The 18,939-nt window shown below is 41.6% G+C and overlaps 1 protein-coding gene across 1 annotated transcript; it reads left to right on the top strand.

The window, feature by feature from the left end:
* Positions 1-593: 593 nt before the first annotated feature.
* On the top strand, positions 594-18,630 carry LOC140271695 (uncharacterized). Its single transcript, XM_072366981.1, has 7 exons — positions 594-957; positions 8,658-8,884; positions 10,014-10,071; positions 10,232-10,310; positions 11,194-11,657; positions 14,976-15,113; positions 16,266-18,630. Exons 2-7 carry the CDS (start codon positions 8,751-8,753, stop codon positions 16,803-16,805), a joined length of 1,413 nt encoding a protein of 470 aa, XP_072223082.1. The 5' UTR covers positions 594-957; positions 8,658-8,750; the 3' UTR covers positions 16,806-18,630.
* Positions 18,631-18,939: the final 309 nt, after the last annotated feature.

Here is an 18,939-nt window from a genome sequence, read left to right as displayed (position 1 = left end):
GGTTATAAAACATAACAGACCAAAGAAAAAGGCATCACGGGCTTTTTTTTTTTAATGTTTGGACAAAAAAAAAAAGAAGCCATGATGTTATTTCGGTCAGTTGGTCCAATATTTTCCAAAGTGGAAAGGCAAACATGTGGGAGTCCCATTAGTGGATTTTACAGGGGTCTTGAGGTTCCACTTACATATATAAAAGCTAATCATCAAAGAAATTATAATCGCCCAACTAAAGGTTTGACATGTGTTACTTTCACCTACTCTCGTATGTATTATGCCAGTCTCAGTTACAATCACAACTATTTCAACCGTTTTTGTGCATCTAAAACATCACACTGCTTAGGTAGGACTCTATGTGTCTCAATTTCAGTAGTCGAAATGTTTCATATCTGCATATGAAATTAACTAGAACTTAGAACCACCTTTCACAGACCAGTGGGGATGTTGTAGCAGCGAATGACTCTTAATCTGGAGTCCATTCATTAGACTCCTACTCGCACTTCCCCGTACCTCCGAAGGATGACGCTAGAATCAAAAAGACAAATTTATAATTGGGGGGTCTCCAGCTCTGCCTGTGTCACATGGAAGCACAGTAGCTGAGCCGAAGGGATGCGAGCGGAGATGGAGGGGGCTTGAGGGACCGTGGATGAGAAAGCTGGCATTTGGAGATAATATCGGAAACAGAGCTGCAGCGGCGGCTGCGGGGAAGAAGACAGACAGGTTAAACACTTCCCAGCTTCCCTCCTGGCTGGGGAGCGCGGACAGGGCGCACGAGGGGGTCAGCGGGCGCTCAGAGGATGCCACATGCAGTATGCTGCATTCGTGTTTTGTGAAGCCCATGAAAGTCAAGTTATCGCCTTTGGTTGATTATGTTCGCGGGGAGCGCCTGGTCCGAGGGGAAGCAGAAACTGAAAGAAGCGACCGGGGCTGATGCTGCGTCTCCCCAAACATCTGAGCTGAGTGAGTAAAGGGATGCAATAGCGCAGTGCTCTGTGTGACAGGCTGGAGGGAGGTAGGAGAGGGGCGGGAGGGGGGGTCATTATTTGTGCCTATAGATTCAGCTCGATAAGGACACGCAGCATCTTTTATTCATCCAGTAAAATAATGCCGCTGTTGCCCGTTTTCCTTTGTGCTCGCCCTGCCTTTCCTTCATTTGCGCGGGTCATACATTTAACATACAGACACGTGCGCACCCACCTCAGCTTTTACTGCGTCGCCTTTTTTCTTACAATTTATTTATTTATTTTTTCCATTTTAATCTCGGAACGAGCAGATTCATCAGATAACTTGATTGTGATTTGGCAAGAGGGAGCCTCGGATCAGGCTATTTTCTGTCACTGTGAAGCATAAGGCTCATTAACGTTGGACCTTCCTATGAAATGTACAACCCTCATCACTCAAATCAGGGGTGTTGGGGTGGAGGTGGTGGTGGTGGTGGGGGCTTTGTCGTGTAAGTTGCCACCTGACCTCGGGGACACAACCTCCTCAGCCATCATCACTTTGATCTGGAAATTAATCGGAAACGCTTTGATGATTAGAGGAGAAGAAAGGGAGGAAAAAATATCTGCCTATACAGGCTGTTCAGGCTGTATGGGCACACACACACACACACGATTTTTTAAAATCTAATTTTCTGTGATCGCTTATAGCCTCTACCTACACGGGTTTTTAAAACTCCTCACAACCCACACGAGTCCTGGTTTTAACCTGTTGTCAGCAGCATCGCTGCAGTTTGAGGTGTTAGAGTCCAGAGGTGCGGCCAGCCGTCACCCCGAGTGTGATTGATGCCTCTTAAGCGGGTGCCATGATGAGCCACATACACAGAACCTCCACAGATATATACATACACACAAGTCCCTCACACAGGACTGTCTTTCTTTTAGCAAAAGGAGAAACGACCCACAGTGTAAAAACATTTTTCTGATGATGATTCCAGCCTCTCTGTGGGATTGTTTTAAGTATCATCCCTCCGGAGAGAATGCGCCTCATGTGATCATAAGATGTGATATTTATTCCGTGATTTGTTTTTAAGATTCACAGTGTCAGTCAGTGTGTGTATGAGAGACATATGAACACATAGCCTCTTCCACACAGGCTTCAGCTTTCTTCCTCACAGGGGCATGGTTAATCGTTGTTGCAAGCAAACATTTGACCTAATTCACATTCTCACACAATAGCAGTGTCCTCTCTCTCTCTCTCTCTCTCTCTCTCTCTCTCTCTCTCTCTCTCTCTCTCTCTCTCTCTCTCTCTCTCTCTCTCTCTCTCTCCCCCATCTTTTTCACTCCCTCCCCCCGAACACACACACTCTCGTGTTGCTGTTATTTGTGTCACACAGAGGGTGAGGATTTTGCTCCACATGAACTCCCAGGTGGTTTATCAAAACCTGAGCAGATTGGCAGAGAGGACACTGTTGGCTGCAGGCCTGTTTGAAAGGAGCACTAGTATGATTAATAATGAAGACACATGTAAAGGCTGTGCATGTTCCTAGAAAATGAAATGCTAACATAATTGATGAATATTGGGGTTAACTGTGTTCTTCAAAATGTTTTTTTTTTAAATGAGAATAACACCTTAAATCCTTGTTTCCTTTCATATCCATGTCTAGTGTTGTAAGCAGAAAGTAGAAACATTTGCCAAAAGGAGGAGATTTGTGGCCTTAAAATATAATCTGATATCTGTATACCCATCCAAATGTGTTACACAGCATACTTCAGTCTTTGTCTAAACACATATGAATACTGAGATTTGATCTAAGTCAACAGGTGACCTGGAACTAACTGTTACTTTTGAACTGATGAACTGATTAATTTTTTGGTCTATGTAACAGCAGAGAATCACGCAAAATCTCCATCACTGTCTCTTCTGATGTTTTGTACAGTCTGGCAAACAGTCTAAAAATCCAGAAAATCAATTTAATGTGATGTAAGACAAGAAAGGAAACACATTCTCACACGTGTGAAGCTGGAAAACACGGATTTTTGGCAGGTTGTGACTTCAGAGTCACCTACTCACCGTGTGATGGCACTTGATGATAAATTCATTCTTTTCTATAGGTTGAACTGCTTGTTGAACAAATCAGGTTGTTAGACGGGGAAAAAAGCTGCAAGGACAACACGTACAGCCTAAAGAAAGCAGTTGAAAATATCTGCCAGAGTTCCACTGATGCAGGAAAAGATTAAGATATATGAAGAATGGAGAAAATTGGAAAATCCTGATCTAATTTATATCAGGTGAAGTCCAAGCTCAAAGGTCCACTTACTTTTGCTTTTGGAGCTTTTGTTACCATATTAAGTCAAGAATGAGCTTTTGATGCTGGCGATGGTGATCAGTGATGTTCCAGTGTCTTTTGCACCTACAGTTATGGCCCAAGTGCCTCAGTGTGAGTCTGGATGAGGGAATTGGGACTTTGTTTAGCAGAAAGGCAGCCGGTTGGGGGCCATTTCGTCCTCATGCTTTGAGCACTCCGTCCAATTGGTTGGATGAGACGAAGCAGCTCTAGGGCCAGAGATTACGCTGCAGTGCTGAGGTGTCACTCTGAGCACCGCAGGCAGAGGCAGGGGGATAGAGGGAGAGACTAATGGCCAAGGAGGTGTGGACACACTCACTGACACAGGGAAGTGAAGGAAAAGGAAGGGAGGGAAAGGAAGTTAAGAACAAGAAGCATCTTTGGGAAATGGCAAAGCCTCTTCTTGTCATCTTCTTTGACGTTCTTCAAACACCTGCCACAAGACTCCTACGCATGTCTTCCTCCCTCCCCTCTCCTTTCTTGTCCTCCACACCTACACCTTTCTTCTGTCTTCTCTCTCATTACTCTCTCTGTCTCCACTGCTTGCCTCTGCTGTCAAATGAGCACAGATGCAATTATCCTGACACGGTTGCAGCTGTGAATTAAATGATCATTGCCTCATTGATGCATATTGTGCAGTAAATCCAACCTGATATTCCAGACGGCTCACTCAGGAAGTGATCTAGTTTAAGATGAAAAACTGTTGGATGTTTTAGCAGCATTTAAAACAGGCAGCAGACAAACACTGCCATTGAAAGACTTTTGATTGACATGCTGGGAAAACATGGTCACTGTCGTAATTACTTTCCAGAGACATGCTCAAGAAGGAATTATATTGGATATGCACCGCTTAAAATTGATCATACTCAATCATAATCAAAGGGATTTGAATTAGGAAACAAAGCGGTTTTACTCTCACTGGTTTGGACACCTTGAACATAAAGGAAAGATCTAAAAGCAGAGTGCAAAGAATCAGTAACGGGCCAGTGCATGTAATATGGTGCAAATTGGATCCCATGCTGATAACAGTAGTGTTTATTTCTGGATGTCTACTGAGAGAAATACAAATTGCCAAAAGTCTGCAAAACGTCTGTCCGCTGTGTGATTTACCAGAAAATCTGTTTTCTTGAATGATATGACGGTTGTAAGGATATCATTTTAAAGAAGAAAGACCTACCTCAAAGGCACCCATTGCAAGAAAAATAAGCTGTGCCATTTAATCCTGACAATGAGGGTCAACTGCGCTTACCAGGGATATTAATCCATCTACTGAGCTTTGTTAATGCTACACATGCAGGTGACTTGAGAGAAACTGCCACGATTTAGAAGACCCTTTCATTAGTTTTGTAACTCCTCTGATGAATTTCTGACTTTGTTATATCAACACTGCCTCCAGCTGCTTCTGAGTTAAAGACTCCACTGCTGAATAACTGTGAGATGCAATTGGGAAGCAGCCACAGCTGTTTTTTTTTTTTGTCTGTGTCTCTTTGGTGATGTCGGTCCACCACTTTGGCGGACTAAAATGCTGACTATGCATGTTGGATGTATTAGCATGACATTTTGCAAAGACGTTCATGCTTCCCAAAGGATGTTATGTCTTCCTTGCAGGCTCAGTATGCCGAAGTGGACATAGCCAGTGTGAGGCCATCCATTGGTTTGTGAACAGTTTTCATGAAACCTCGAACTTGGAGGTAGCCTTTTTTGTAGCCAAGTGTGACCACATTTGAACTAAAGGATAAAGTTGGCTATGACGCTTTGAACCTAATTGGACAAAGATCAGTATATTTTAAGCTCAATATCTACAGTATTTATTCACATAATCACATAATCATTTTAAGAGGCACCACTAGCACACTGATCAGAGGGAGGGAATTAAGCTAATGACATCACAATGACTTGACAGTAAAAATATATTGGCTTAATGTTTTTTTTAAATTGAAGTGTACTGGAGCTAGAGAGAGTGAGCCCAGTAACTGTTAAGGAAATTGCACTTTAGGTTCTTCCTTGTTGCAACTGTGAGGAGCAGCCCAGATTCATTGTGTCATGCTAACATAAAGTCTGTTTTATGAGCTGAGTGACTTAAAAATGACTGTCCTATTGACTGCTGTGTGTATTAATACGTTGAATGGTTTGCTGTTCATTAAAAAAATTATTTGTCATGCTCATGGTCTGAGTTGGAGCATAGATCATACAGACGAGGCTTCTGCTGCCTCAGCTAAGCAACATTTGCTTCTTAGTTTGAATTCCACCTGTCACATTTATCTCATTTGACTTCCTGTTTAAGTTCATTTTGCTTTTCACACAATGGTGTCAGTGTTGTGTAATGCTCCTATTTGTTGATTAGGAGACAAAGGTCATAGCAGTAGCCACACTGAAGGATGATTATCCTAAATTTCTGATCTTGTCAGAAGGTTTTTTCTGGGTATCTTTGGTTACAACATTATAACACTCTTTGAACCTCTCTAAATGTGAGCCATAATCCAAGATATCCCCACGACTCTCTCATGTTAATCATCTCTCACGTGGGATGGCTAAAATTTGCAGAGTGTGCACTTGAGTCCATCTTTTACGGATTTAGTAACTTATCACTTATCACTTAAGTGACAAAGGCCCCTAAGAGGCTCAGGCTTGAGACCTGCATGTAATATGAATATATATTGTCCCATATGGGACTGTTGTTAGACTTGTTTCAGACATCTGTTGTTAGGTTTGGTTTAGGGTTTCACCTAGGGAGAAAGTTAAAAAAAAATTTTAGTTTTGTTTTTTTAGCCTGTGTTTGGCAACAAAAATAAATGCTCAGGGTTAGGGAAATATAAAATGTAACCTTATACTTCATGACACATGCCGAGGTTTAACATGCTCTTGTTCAAGAGATTGCTCACATAACTTACATAACAGAAAAGAGATTATTAGGCTACTGAATCTACTAAGAGGTGAAAACTCCCCTGCTGCCCATAACTATGAGAGTGATAACATCTGATGAAGTCCATTAAATGGGCAGATAACAACAGAAGCCAAATATAATAATACCAACTTTAGCCTGATTTTTCTTCTTCTTTCTTCACCAGCAAAGTAATATTTTTTTACTTTTCACTGGAAATAGTATATCAACATCTATCTGGTGGTTTAGGACTTTGAAATAAAATTCTCTACAACCAGATAAACAAGTTGGGATAGGCTCCAGCCCCCCCCGCGACCCGACCGACGGACTAAGTGGGTATAGAAAATGGATGGATGGACAGATAAATAAGTAACAAATTTAGCAAAGACATTCAAATTCCCATCAGAGTCAACCGTCTTAACAGTAATTTATTCATTCACTTGTCGAAAGCTGTAGTTTATGACTGAACACATGAAAAATGTTTACTTCAGCCTTAGCGGTATTTGTATTTAGCACTAACTAGCACATATTAGCATGCTGTCATGTTAAACCAATACAGTAAATGTGTTATCTGCTTCATGTCAGCAATGTTACATTTGCTGTAGGTTCTTAACTTTCTTCTACAGCCTAGGATCAAACCAGTAAAAAAAAAAAAACAAGCCCCTTTCTCTAAATGTCAGTACCATGTGACTGTCTACCACTGTATGCCCCAAGGCAAACGCTATAATCAATTATTGTACTTCCACTGTATATCTGTTATTGATAATAATGAAGCTACACATTTCTTCAGGTTTCCTGTACATTAATTGGCTGACACACACACAAAAAAATTTAATGATTAAAGTAGATGTTTGACACACAGTTCGTCAACAGGAGCAGTTTCACATATGGCAGATTTTTGTGCTTCAATGCATCTAATTTCCAAAGAATAAAAGAATGATAAAATAATGATGGTCAGAACTGATATGAGGTGAGCCTGAAGCTTTGTCCAGTTGGAAATCCAGTCAGAACCTTTATTTCAGGATGATTTAATCACCTAATCATGCTTGATATAAGAAGTTTGCCTCATGTGGGGATAGTTGGATGTAAACATGTGCTCCATTTGATAAGATGAATGCCAGAAATATGTAGGGCTGCTGTGACTACAGTCCCAATAGTTTTTTAACAAGTTTTTAACAGAAAAAAAAATGATGCACAAAAATATCCCTGAACACCTAAATGGGGCACCACAGATGTGATTAACTGATTAATAAATGCATCCTCCTAGACTTTTAGACTCTATCATCAGATCTACAGGACACTTAGCTGACATATAACAGAACCAACTGCATAACTGGTCGAATTTAACTAACTCTATCAACTAACTCTATCAATGTGACTGAGTGTGGCCTAAATCAGTAGACCTTGTGCTATACAGCTCACTACTGAGCTTCAGAAAGGCCCAGCAGTAATGCGATGGCTTCTTCTAAAATTGTTTTGAAGATCCTGGCTAACCTTCAGAGAGGATCGACTACACAGACAAACCGTTTAAGTAATTCAGCATGTGGAGATTAAATTCTGTCTGTGGAATCCTATACTAAAGCATGCTGTTTAAAGAGAACACACACAAACCTTACAAAGAGATCCAACACAGAGCGTTAGTGAAGAACTGAATAAATAGAGAAGAAAAGGGAGAGACATGCTACTTCATTCAACCAGAATTTGGACTTCTACAGAACACAGCCTTGTTGTCAATGATGGACAAGTGACAAACACACATCAACACATGAAAACATGTCAAAGTAGACAGATGGCGTGATTCGACAGAGATTAGGCTTGTTTGTTTTGTCTTTTGGTATAGCTCTGGGGTTTTATTGTTTATTTGAAACATATTACACTGCCAAATGTGAAGCTGTTTGGCAAGGAGCAGAGAAGAAGAGGGACACGTGTTTCGATCTGAGAACTCTGCTTTCACACTTGTCTCCATCAGTGTTTTAGATTCCTCAGCACGCTGGCATGTTCAGCTTTGCTCTGACTCATCATAGCTCCTCAGTATGTTTGTTTGTTCTTGTTAGAATGGTTAAAATGTGGGAAATTCATATTTATCAATACTGAGCAACAGCTATGTGACAAACACAAAAGGACAAGATTTTTTTAAAATTGCTCAGATCTTTTTAATTTAGTTTTACTCAGGAAAAGAAAATGTTGCTGTAACTATGTAGAAACCTGAAAATCAATTCTGGTGAGCAGGTGTGTTGTTGATGCCAATGTAGCTGTGACACACAAAGCTAAGTAATCCCTCAAAAAAGCTAAAAAAGAAGAAGAGCATGCCACAGGCACAATGTCTGTTCACTTCACTGCTCCTGTGTTGGATGGGAATTCACACTGTCCGTCTTTTCAAACTGCTGCTTTCCTTCTGAATATCTTACCTCTGGTTCTGCTGCTTTGTTAACCTCCTTAATGTTTTGCAAAGGTTAGATAATTTTGTAATTAAGCCCCTCTCTGTGCCTGCAGATCCCAGTGAGAACGTGGCACTTCTCTGCGTGCATGAGTGTAAGGGTGTGAGTGTGTGTGTGTGTGAGAGCAAGTGAGCGCCCGCGCTCCCACATGGCCTCCATGCAGGACGGGCTGAACTTCACGGCTCCTCCTTACGGCAAGGTCCTGCTGCTGGGCGCTATCGCTGCTGCCTCAGCCTTTGTTGTTACGATCCTCATTGTGGTGCTCTGCGTGGGCTGCCAGAGGTGAGAGAACACACACATATGACCAAACACACACTTCTGCATTTAAACTTAAGAGTATTTACATATGCACACATGATTAGTCGAAGAAGCACTCAGATTTTTTACTAAAGAAAATGCACCGATTCAACTATCAAAACCCTTCCCATTAGAAGTGAAAGGCCTATGGTTTCAATTCAGCTGCATAAGGTAATTATGTAATTATGATAAGATATATTTGAGGACTGTTCTGTTCATGCATAAGCAGCATAAACTTTTGTAGGAGACAAAGCTGGAGCTGCATTTAATTTTGGATAGTATAGTCTAGTTGTTTCAAACCTAAGGGTCAGGCACCCTTTAAAGAATAACAAGATGCATCTTAAGGGTCAAGGGTTGGGTTGCAGATTAATATATAGGGTCTAGAATCCCTCATCTGTACAACATTATGTTGTTGCTGTCTTCACATGCCATTGTGCATCTGCCTAAATAATAAATGATTTACGTGAGGTTTCATATTAATCAAGAAAAGCTGATATTTTGAGTTTGACTGTTCAGAATGATATTTTGTGTACAATCGTAACTAACATTCAAATGATTCCCAACCCTAGTCATGAGGTGATTAATGGAGGATAAAAAGAAAAGAAAAAAACATCTGTCATTCAAATTTGTGGTGATAAGGAAACATGTTCCGAGAAGATATTTATCTGAAAAGTAAGTCATTTTTAACTATAGCTACTTCTTGAACATAAAAGAGATACTGAAATACTCAAGACCGGTTACTCCAACCCCTGGAGGCACATTCTGCCAGAGGTCTTTCCGATAGTTTTTTCTCCTCGCTTGCTCAAATGCGAATGTTGGGTTTCTCTGAAATGTAAAGCCCCCTTAGATCTCTTTTTGTTGTGAATTGGCACAAAATGAAAAAAAACTGAAATGAGTCTGTAGGTGACTTCAAAAATATTTTACACTGCTGGACTAAATGTACTTAGTTACTCTCCAAGAACGGTAGGTACACACTGGAACCTCTTTCTCTCATATGCACAGTCATAAGATGACTCAGCCACATATGGACAGTGACTCACACACAGACTCTGCGCACACTAAGAAATGCATCAGTATTCGATGGTATATGACAGAGCTGTTGTGTTTATCACAGGAAGGGGAAGACACACAATGTCCCCGGCGAGGGTGGAAAACACCGTCTTATGGACATGGTAGGTATCAGGCAACATGCTTCTCAATGTTGTGTTTGTATTGCAGCAGAGGTGGCTGAAGCCACTCAATTCACCAGGGAACAATATCATGCAGAGGACACCTCTTCAGTCTTAATTACTGCTTAACTGCTCCTGTGTGTGTGCCTATGTGTGTTGTCAGGGTATACTCAGGCAGTCGAAGCTGCGCTCCATCAGTAAATCAGACACTGAGATGAACAAGATGAACTGCAATGGCAAAAGTGAGTATATCTTTCACATAAAAATCCTGACCTGTGCTCTGTAAGTGGTTTCCCACTGTCACAGGAAAAAACCCTGCATCATTTAAGTGTCAACTGCTCAGGAGCTACAAGGCCTGGTCTTGTTTTTAGCTGCATGACCACATAATATCTGAGTTAGACAGGTTAAAACCGGCAGGGACAACTATTTTTTTGAAAGCACGGCAATCAAATGAGCCGGAAGATGAAGGTTTTCACTCTACACCTTTCTCATGCATCTGATCTGACCCTAAATTCACTCTAAATCCTCTCTGCGATTAAATTTTACGACATCAAAGGAGAAATTTACCCTAAAACAGAATTCACATCGCATTTACAATTCAGCCTTATTTCACTCGGATTTTCAGTCCTGATTTTTGAACGTGCTTATCTCTCGCTCAAAGACACAAATCAGAGTGCCAAGACAAATCCTGGAGCTCCATCGCTGACAGTCAACAGGGAACTGCATTTGTGGGCACTGTGACAGTAGCCCGAGAGGTTTTGTTGAGATATAAACATATGTCCTGCTTCATACTTGTCCTGCTTCCACTGGAATGGTATGAAGCCAATTTGGATGCATATTCTCAAGCATCTATGTCAGTTCCCAGTTTACTGTCTGTTTCAGATTTTTTATTTTTTGTTGCAAGTGAGAATTTCATTCATGTTCACAAATATTGTGCAACCATCTACTACACAAGGCAAAAACATAGAGGATGTGAGTTCTGTTTTTTGGAGGGTATCGGCTGCACAGGCAGTATAACAGCAGGCTGTATGTGCCTTGCAGAGGTATCTAAAAAGAAACGTCCAGCCAGCATGGACCTTCTGCTGCTTCCCAGCCGCCGGTCTAACTCTGACCTTCATTCTTAAGGCAGGCAGCTTCCCCAGATCCCCTCTGGGACTGGAGAGGAAGGCGAGCACACTTACTCTGAAGTGGGCCAACGCTCCTCTACTACACGTACTGACGATGCCCTCTACGCCATGGTAGGCAGGGCCGGGCAGACGGACACTCCGGCCCCTCCAGCTGTCCCTGCCAACACCCCGGCACCACCAGATCCAGACGGGGATGTGGAAGGAGGGCTACCTGAACCCGAGGCCCAGGTCATGTCTCCCCCTCACCCTCCGGAGACGGCAGAGTACGCCTGCGTCAGGAAGCTGAGGAAGGCCGACAAGGCGCCTCAGAAGCGGGACAGTGGGACGGATATGGTGGAACCGCCGGCACCACCTCCACGACACGCCCCGCCGTCACATCCAGCCCCACCTCCACCACACCCCCACAGCACAAAGTTGCCCCGCAGAAACGTTGAGGCCTTTAATGTCCCATCATTCCCAAAGGTTGGTAAAGTTACATTTTTTTCATAATTCGTATCTTTAATCCAACAGGAATACTTTTGACGGGTTTTTTGAGACCCCTCCACTTTCTGCACACTTGACATTTCCTCACAAACTTACAAAACATGTTTTCATTTTCATACATATTCAGTTAAAGTCAGAAAGTGAGATTCCTCATTTGCATGTCCTCTGACCCTTTGATGTGGCTCCAAACCGCCGTCAGGTGCTGTTTGATAATCACCACATCTATCCAGAACCTAAGTCTACAAAGCATTTTGAACGGCACACATCTTTGTATATACAGTAACCGAAAGTCTGAAGAAGAGGGAATAACATGTCCAAGTATAACAAAAGTGATGCTCCTTAAATACGTAAGGATCTTGTTTACCCTTGGGAACAGACAAAACCATTTTACACAAAAAAATTTTGTTCCCCGGTTGCCAATGCCTCCACTCGCTGCATGCTAAGCTAATATCGGGTCATACTTCACACTTAGCTTGAGAAATGAGTGGGAATCTTATCTTATTTTTATTTGAGTATAATTTCCCAAACTTCCTCAAACTATTCCTATTGTACAAAGCAGGCTTTTTCTGTGAATCTGTGTAACTTCAGGAATGTATTCACATAGGTATTCCACATAATCTGTGGAATTTATTCATGATTTTTTCATTTTTACCCTGCAAAGACTAGTATGACAGAACCAGAGAGAAAACAAGATGACAGAGATTGAGTATGAAATGTATGAAAAGTCCCTGGCAACCACATGTATTGCAATTGTTCTTAAACAAAAGGATCATTTAAAAACATGTATCATATCAGCACAGCACAGCTACGGTGCAAACGTTTTCATGGACTTTTTGTGAATCCATTTTTTTAACCCTCATCTAAAATTGGATTCAATAAATCTTCTTCTGCCTCAAGCTAAATATAATGCAGCACCATGGCAATGCAAAAACAGGATTTTGTGTTATATGTATTATCTATTGATAAAAGAAAAACATGTATAACAGATGTGAAATATCCCATTTTCATAAGTATTTAGACCATTTATTCACTGTGCCTTGCTGTTCACAGCATGGTGATGGCAGTGTCATGCTGTGGGACTATGGGACTTAACTGCCTACGAAATTTGACAGAATTGAGGGAATGATGGAGTGATGCTAAATTAAGGAAAATCCTTTCAGAAAATACTTGTGCAGGCAACGTTTTCGCTTGCCATGTAGATTTTAGTTTTAGCTTGTAAGGCAACAACATAGGACAAATATCAAGCAGGGATGAATACATTTGCAGGCTGTGGAGGAAACTGATTAAAGCTTTTTTGACAGCTATGGCAGTCTCAGGTTTTCTTGTGAATGATCCTATATGCTGGGCACACCTTTCATTTGGGAGTTTGAGCCACTCCTATGTATTTTCTTTAGGCTATTCAAGTCATTGTCTTATAAAAAGGTGAATACTTTTCCCACTGTCTGAGATACTGAGCAATCGGGAAAAGTTTTTTTGTTTACATTATTCTTCTCTCTATCCTAACTTTCCTCTTAGCTCATCTAGTGGAGACATATCCCCACTGAATGATGCTGCTATCACTATGTTTGTCGGTAGGGATGCTATTAGGTTATGCCCTAATAAGGTTTCTGGTATCCTTCTCACATGATGCTTGGTAATCATGGCCAAACAGTTCTGATTTTGTCTCATCTGATTAGAGGATTTTGCCTCTTGAATTCTAAGAGTCATTTGACAAACTTACAGCAGGATCTCATGTTAATTTTTAGTGAGGAATGGCTTCTGTCTTACCACTCTACAGTAGAAGCTTAATTGGTGCAGTACAGCACTTGTGTTTTTCTTTGGTTCCATTTTAGAATGATTTATGCAACAGGGCTTTTTTAATGGCTGCCAAAAATGTGATCCTGTCCTTCCCCCAGATCTGTGTCAACCATGGTATTATATTTACTCAGATATACACCATAAATACCTTATATAAACAGGCGTGTCCCTTCTTAGTTATGTCCAATGAATTCAGTTAGGCACAGATGGACAACTTTCAAGTAGCAACAACATTTCAAGGACTGCTGAAAGAAGTACGAAGCACCACAGTTCAGTTGTGAGTGTTTAAAATATCCCTTTTACATAAGTATCTAAACCCTTTTTTTTGTCTTTTGATATGTAGCATAACTGAAACTTTTTTTTTCTTTCAAATGTGTCATTTTGAGTGTTGTTTGTATCGATTGACGAAACAAAAAGACAAATTCAATCAAGGTTTACATGAATAACAACGAGACTCTGTTTTACGGTCTGGAAGAAGTGAGGAAGTGATACCTGGAGGTGGGGATGGAGTTAACCGTTTAGTTGGGTTGTTAGTGGTTCTCCAGAGGTCTGAGCGGAGCAGAAGAAGAGCTCATTCCAAAGCAGGGCGAGACTGAGTAGACGCCTTGTGTACATCAGTCTTACAGACACACAGTGAGAAAGTGACATGAATGAAAGAGCGTCAGTTTTTGTTTTGACACGTTTAAGGAATTTTAAATATGTCATTGTATTGTTCCTTGTCAGCACCCGAATTACACATGCAGTAAATGCGCTGTTAATGGTCGAGTGGTGGTGATCAGGATTTGGAGAGCATTTCTGTGAGGTTTCCTGTTGATGCAGCAGAGGATCTGCAAGGCTGTAATTGAGCCAGCGTTGCAGTTTCCTCCGCACTCGACTGTCTCGTGCCTGGAGTTCTGATATGCCGGCACTTCTGCAGAAATCTATTTGAAGTCGGTGCAGCGAGCAATTTTTATTTGTCAGTGAGTTCCTGGTGTTAGTGGGGTGTTTCTGCTCTCGGCAGTGTCACCTCCACCATATGTTGGCGGCAGCAGGAGTGTGGGCAGACTGTCTGTTTTTACTGTAGGTGCACGGCTCTCTGCTCCCCTCTGGGTGACAGAGGGAGACCATTTGCTCCTCTGCGTCAGGTCAGCGAGGTCAAGGTATCCGCTGTGACCCGAGTTCAGCAACATGAAGAGTTCACAGGCTTACATGTGTAAGCAGTTCGCTCGCAGGTCTGTTCACTGCCGATTTTCACGTCGATGATGCAACGTGTTGAAATAGAGTCATACACAATAAAAGCACCTGCATTCTCACAGGCTCCACCTTTCAGGGAAAATCTACTCAGTGCTGTATGAAATCCATCTTGTTTCAAACACTACAGGTTTACTTGAAAGTGGTTAGTTTGTCATGTAGTTTGAGTCTTTTTCAAAAAATTACTTTTTTACCATCACAGATGCCCCTTTGTCAGCACAGGACATGTGATCAATTTGTCCAAAATGTGATTTGTTGCTTTGCTGATAGGAAGTGATGTTCATGGGCAATGGAGAGCAGTACATCTGGAAGCCTCCAGAAGACGAAGACATGCTCACGCTCCAAAATAAAGCCCTGGGGCCGCTAGGTGCTCACACAGTGGAGAATATACAACCGTCTGCAGCTGTGGTGAGTGAAAAGTCAGCATGTGCATTAAACTGTTTGTTGAAGCTCTTTGCTTCTCAGGTTCCATTTTAACAGCTTCCATAGAGTGTGTCTGTGCATGCGTGACCAAACTCTTCACTAAAGTTTTAATACTATTAAATTGATTCACTCCTAAGAGTTCGCACAATTCATCATTCATACAGCTTAATGCATTTTTTTTTAAGTTAAGACAACATTTGTTTGACACAATAACTTTTCTAATTTGTTCACAATTCAAAGTTGTAAAAATGATTCTACTGGCAGCGCTGTTTACAACGTAAACATGACTCTTTTCATGAAACTCTTAATCAGTCCAGTGAACATACTATAGACTTGTTCAGATAAAAGTGTGAGATTCAAATCTGCGGGAGATCCAATGTTGAAGTGAATTTTTCTTTCTATTTTTCTTCTTCTTCTTTCTGAACATCAGTTCATCCTCTTCTCCCTCTATTCACACTCCAAACTTTGGCATGCCACTTTGCCAGTGTTTGTTATTCTGATGTGATGTTGAATTCCATCAGATATTATCGTTTTCTGGACTGGTGACCTGTCCAGGGTGTACCCTGTCTGTCGCCCAATGACATCTGGGATAGGCTCCAGCCCCCCGGCGACCCTAAATTGGATTAAGCGGAAAATGGATGGATGGATTATTGTTTTCTTGAATTTTAAGACAAACAAGAAAATATTTCTGTCTGGCTACCAGGGCAGTAAAAGCTTGACAAAAGGGTTCTTTTTCTTTTTACTTTTAACGGTTGGATAATTTTTTTTTCTAAATTTGTGTAATGTGTTTACTGTGCAATGGTCATACATGACAGGTCCAAACTGGAGATAAACAGAATCATACATCTGTATGTCAATGTCTTAAACTTGTACTATCATAGCATTGAACATATTTTGCCATTTTGCCTTTTTTTACGCATATTTAAAAAACAACATACAACATGTTTTTTAGAGTAATTTAAAGGTGCTTGTAGGATGATTTGGTTACCTGAAGGTAACCAGGTAAGATGTTTCCCCCAGTCCAAGCTAAGCTAACCAGCTGCTAGCTGTAGCTCCATGACAGATACTGTTGTTGAATTGATCCTTTAAAGTCTCTTTTTACAGCAGATAACCTCTAAACGTTTGCTGTGCTTACAGGTTGCTGAGATGTACTCTAAAGTGTGCAAACCTGGAAAGAAGAAGAGAGCTATGCCTGGGTCTCCCCCAGCCAACCTTGGCTTCCGGACCTTAGGTCGAGGTGACCGGGACCGAGACCGAGACGGGGGGTTTAGTGTAGTGGTCAAACCCCAGACGTGGGCCCCTCAAGAGGGGAAAGCAGTCGGAGGGCCCCTCGACGACCACTGCTACGAGTCCATTGGGACTGAGGAGTGTGATCCGGCCTATGAGAACGTGGAGGGTGGAGGCGGCTGGAAGCGAGAGAGGCCCCCCAACACGTGCGCCACCTTGCGGCCGAGGAGGAAGAAAGCCCAGCAGCCCTTGCAGCAGCAGCATCCCCCTCCACCACCGCCAACGCAGCAGACCCCCAAGTTACAACACCTGCCCGCCAAAGCCTTGCTCTTGCCAGGGGAGAACCTGTATGAGAGCATTGGCGACCTGAAGCAGGGCTCCGCCACCTCCAGCACCACCACCATCTTCACTTTCAATGACGGCATGGAGATGTACGTAACAGGGCTCTGAGGCGGCAGCTGCACTGTGACCCCCTTTCCTTCCAACACAAGGAGCTGAGCTTACACCACAAGGAGTGACGGCTGGGCCCCTGTCATGCTCACTCACACATACTGTTTACATTCAAGTCATAACATCAAGCCTTTCATAGGCTCCAGAGGCCTTGGGGTAGTAATGTTGATCCGTTATGACCTGGGCTGAATACAAAGTCCGTTTAAGGAATCCAAAGGTAGTGAATAATAAATGAGCACAAGACCATTGCAGAGTAATCTGTTGGTAACAGTAGCACTTCTGTTTTACTGATTCATATGTGCAAAGCACAATAAAGTTAAAGCCTAAATTCTTCCTCAATTCTTGCGGGTAAAAATAGTTCTATATCTGGTCCAAGCAGGACCTATAATTGGGGAAAAGGCACAGTGTGAAAAATTCTGGTAGCACTTAGTCTGTTGTGAACAGGCCTTCCCTGCGTTTGATAAGATGGGATTCAGGACGGAATTTAAACGAGTCAAAGGAATGAATTACTTAATCAAAATACTTGAAAGCTCAGGGACCAAGAGAAACAATTATGAGAGTATTATAACAAAAGTTGCACACATTTTGCATTCCTCCTAAAAGCTTCGACTGATTTAGACCATTTCCACATTACAAAGCCGATCAGATACTTCCCTCCATCATGTTGGTTTCACCTCTACATGGACTGAATCCTGTCTCCACTGCCGTCTGTAAATGAAGTGTTTTACTTTGTTGATCCTGTTTCTGCACTTTGCCTGCTACAAGTTGCATGCCTAAAAAAGTGGGGAAAAAAAAAAATCTAAAAAAAAATCTAAAAAAAAAAAAAATTCTAGAAAAAAATCAAGCACTGTCATGTGGTACCTCTATATGAATGTTTTGATTTTCTTTTGTCGTTGGTTGTTTATTTTTGTTTTAGTGTGTTGCTTTATTTCTCTGTAGAGCTCCAAGCCACTTAGATTAAGGATGTCTTTGGCTCGGTGGGACTCTGAGAGCTGAGAGGAGGATTCATTTTCTCTTCTGCGACACACACAGTATAGATGAAACAAAGAGAGAACCGTTCGAGTCCTAAAGGTGGAGGCAGTCCACTCAACCCCACCCCCCCACCCCTCGTCTGCTCAGTCCTCACTCATATCTGTGGATTGTTCATCTACATAGTCCCTGCCTTGTGGTCATATGAATCTGCTTGGGTTTCATCATAGTGCAGCGTGGAAAGCTACAGTAGAACTGATGTGTGTTAGCAAACATCATGTCTCATCATCACTCCATCGACAAACACTCTCTCTGTTATCAGTGTTAAAAATATCGCAGAAATGACAAAAATGTGAAGAGAGCGGTTTTCAAAGTATTGCCCTGAGGAAAGCGCACTCAAATTACATCCAATTCCTGGACAATAACGACAACTTCACAGAACCAAATATCCCCCCCGCAAACAATGTGATTATACTGTAATGTTGATGCAATGTGTATGTACATGACAAAAGAGAAAGAATAATAAATATATCATCAGTGTCAAGAAATCTATCTTTTTCTATTATGTTCAATTGTGTTTTGGAATGACTTATATTGTGACACAAACTGCAAAACAGCTGCAATGTCAATTTCAGTGTATTCTGTTTGTTGTTTTTTCGAAGCCATGAAGCTACGGTGTGTTCTTGGAAAGCCCTGCTAAGTTAAATGTGGCAGCTAATGTTGTGTGTTTGCTATTCAGACTACAGGGTCTTGTACTCAAAAGCGTGTAATTAAGTGCTAAAGTGCAAAAGATTGTAATGTTTTATATCAAGATTACTATTCATGAAATGTCAGTCAAGTTTATACTTTTGTAATAAAGTGGCACTTTAAAAGAAATATGTTTTATCTCATAGTCTCGCTTATTGAAGGGGACCGAAAGCAGAATTTGCTGAGCCTTTTTTTTTTTTGAGTTACAGCTTTTTCTTTTGATCTAAAAAGCTGCCCGAATTTGTATCTTCAGTCCTTCAAACCCTTGCATACCTCCATTATTCATTTTCCAGGGGATGTAGCACGAAAATTATTCTAAAAATGTGTCGTATTTCCATCCATTTAAAAATAAGGCCGCTGATCTCTTCCTTTGTCCTTTGCTTCCTTTGTGCACAACCTTACAACCTCTTTCACATGG

The sequence above is a fragment of the Leuresthes tenuis genome, unplaced genomic scaffold (genome assembly GCF_036924035.1).
Source record: "Leuresthes tenuis unplaced genomic scaffold, fLeuTen1.0.hap1 SCAF_16, whole genome shotgun sequence".
NCBI lineage: Eukaryota > Metazoa > Chordata > Actinopteri > Atheriniformes > Atherinopsidae > Leuresthes > Leuresthes tenuis.
This window is presented reverse-complemented; position numbering and strand designations above follow the sequence as displayed.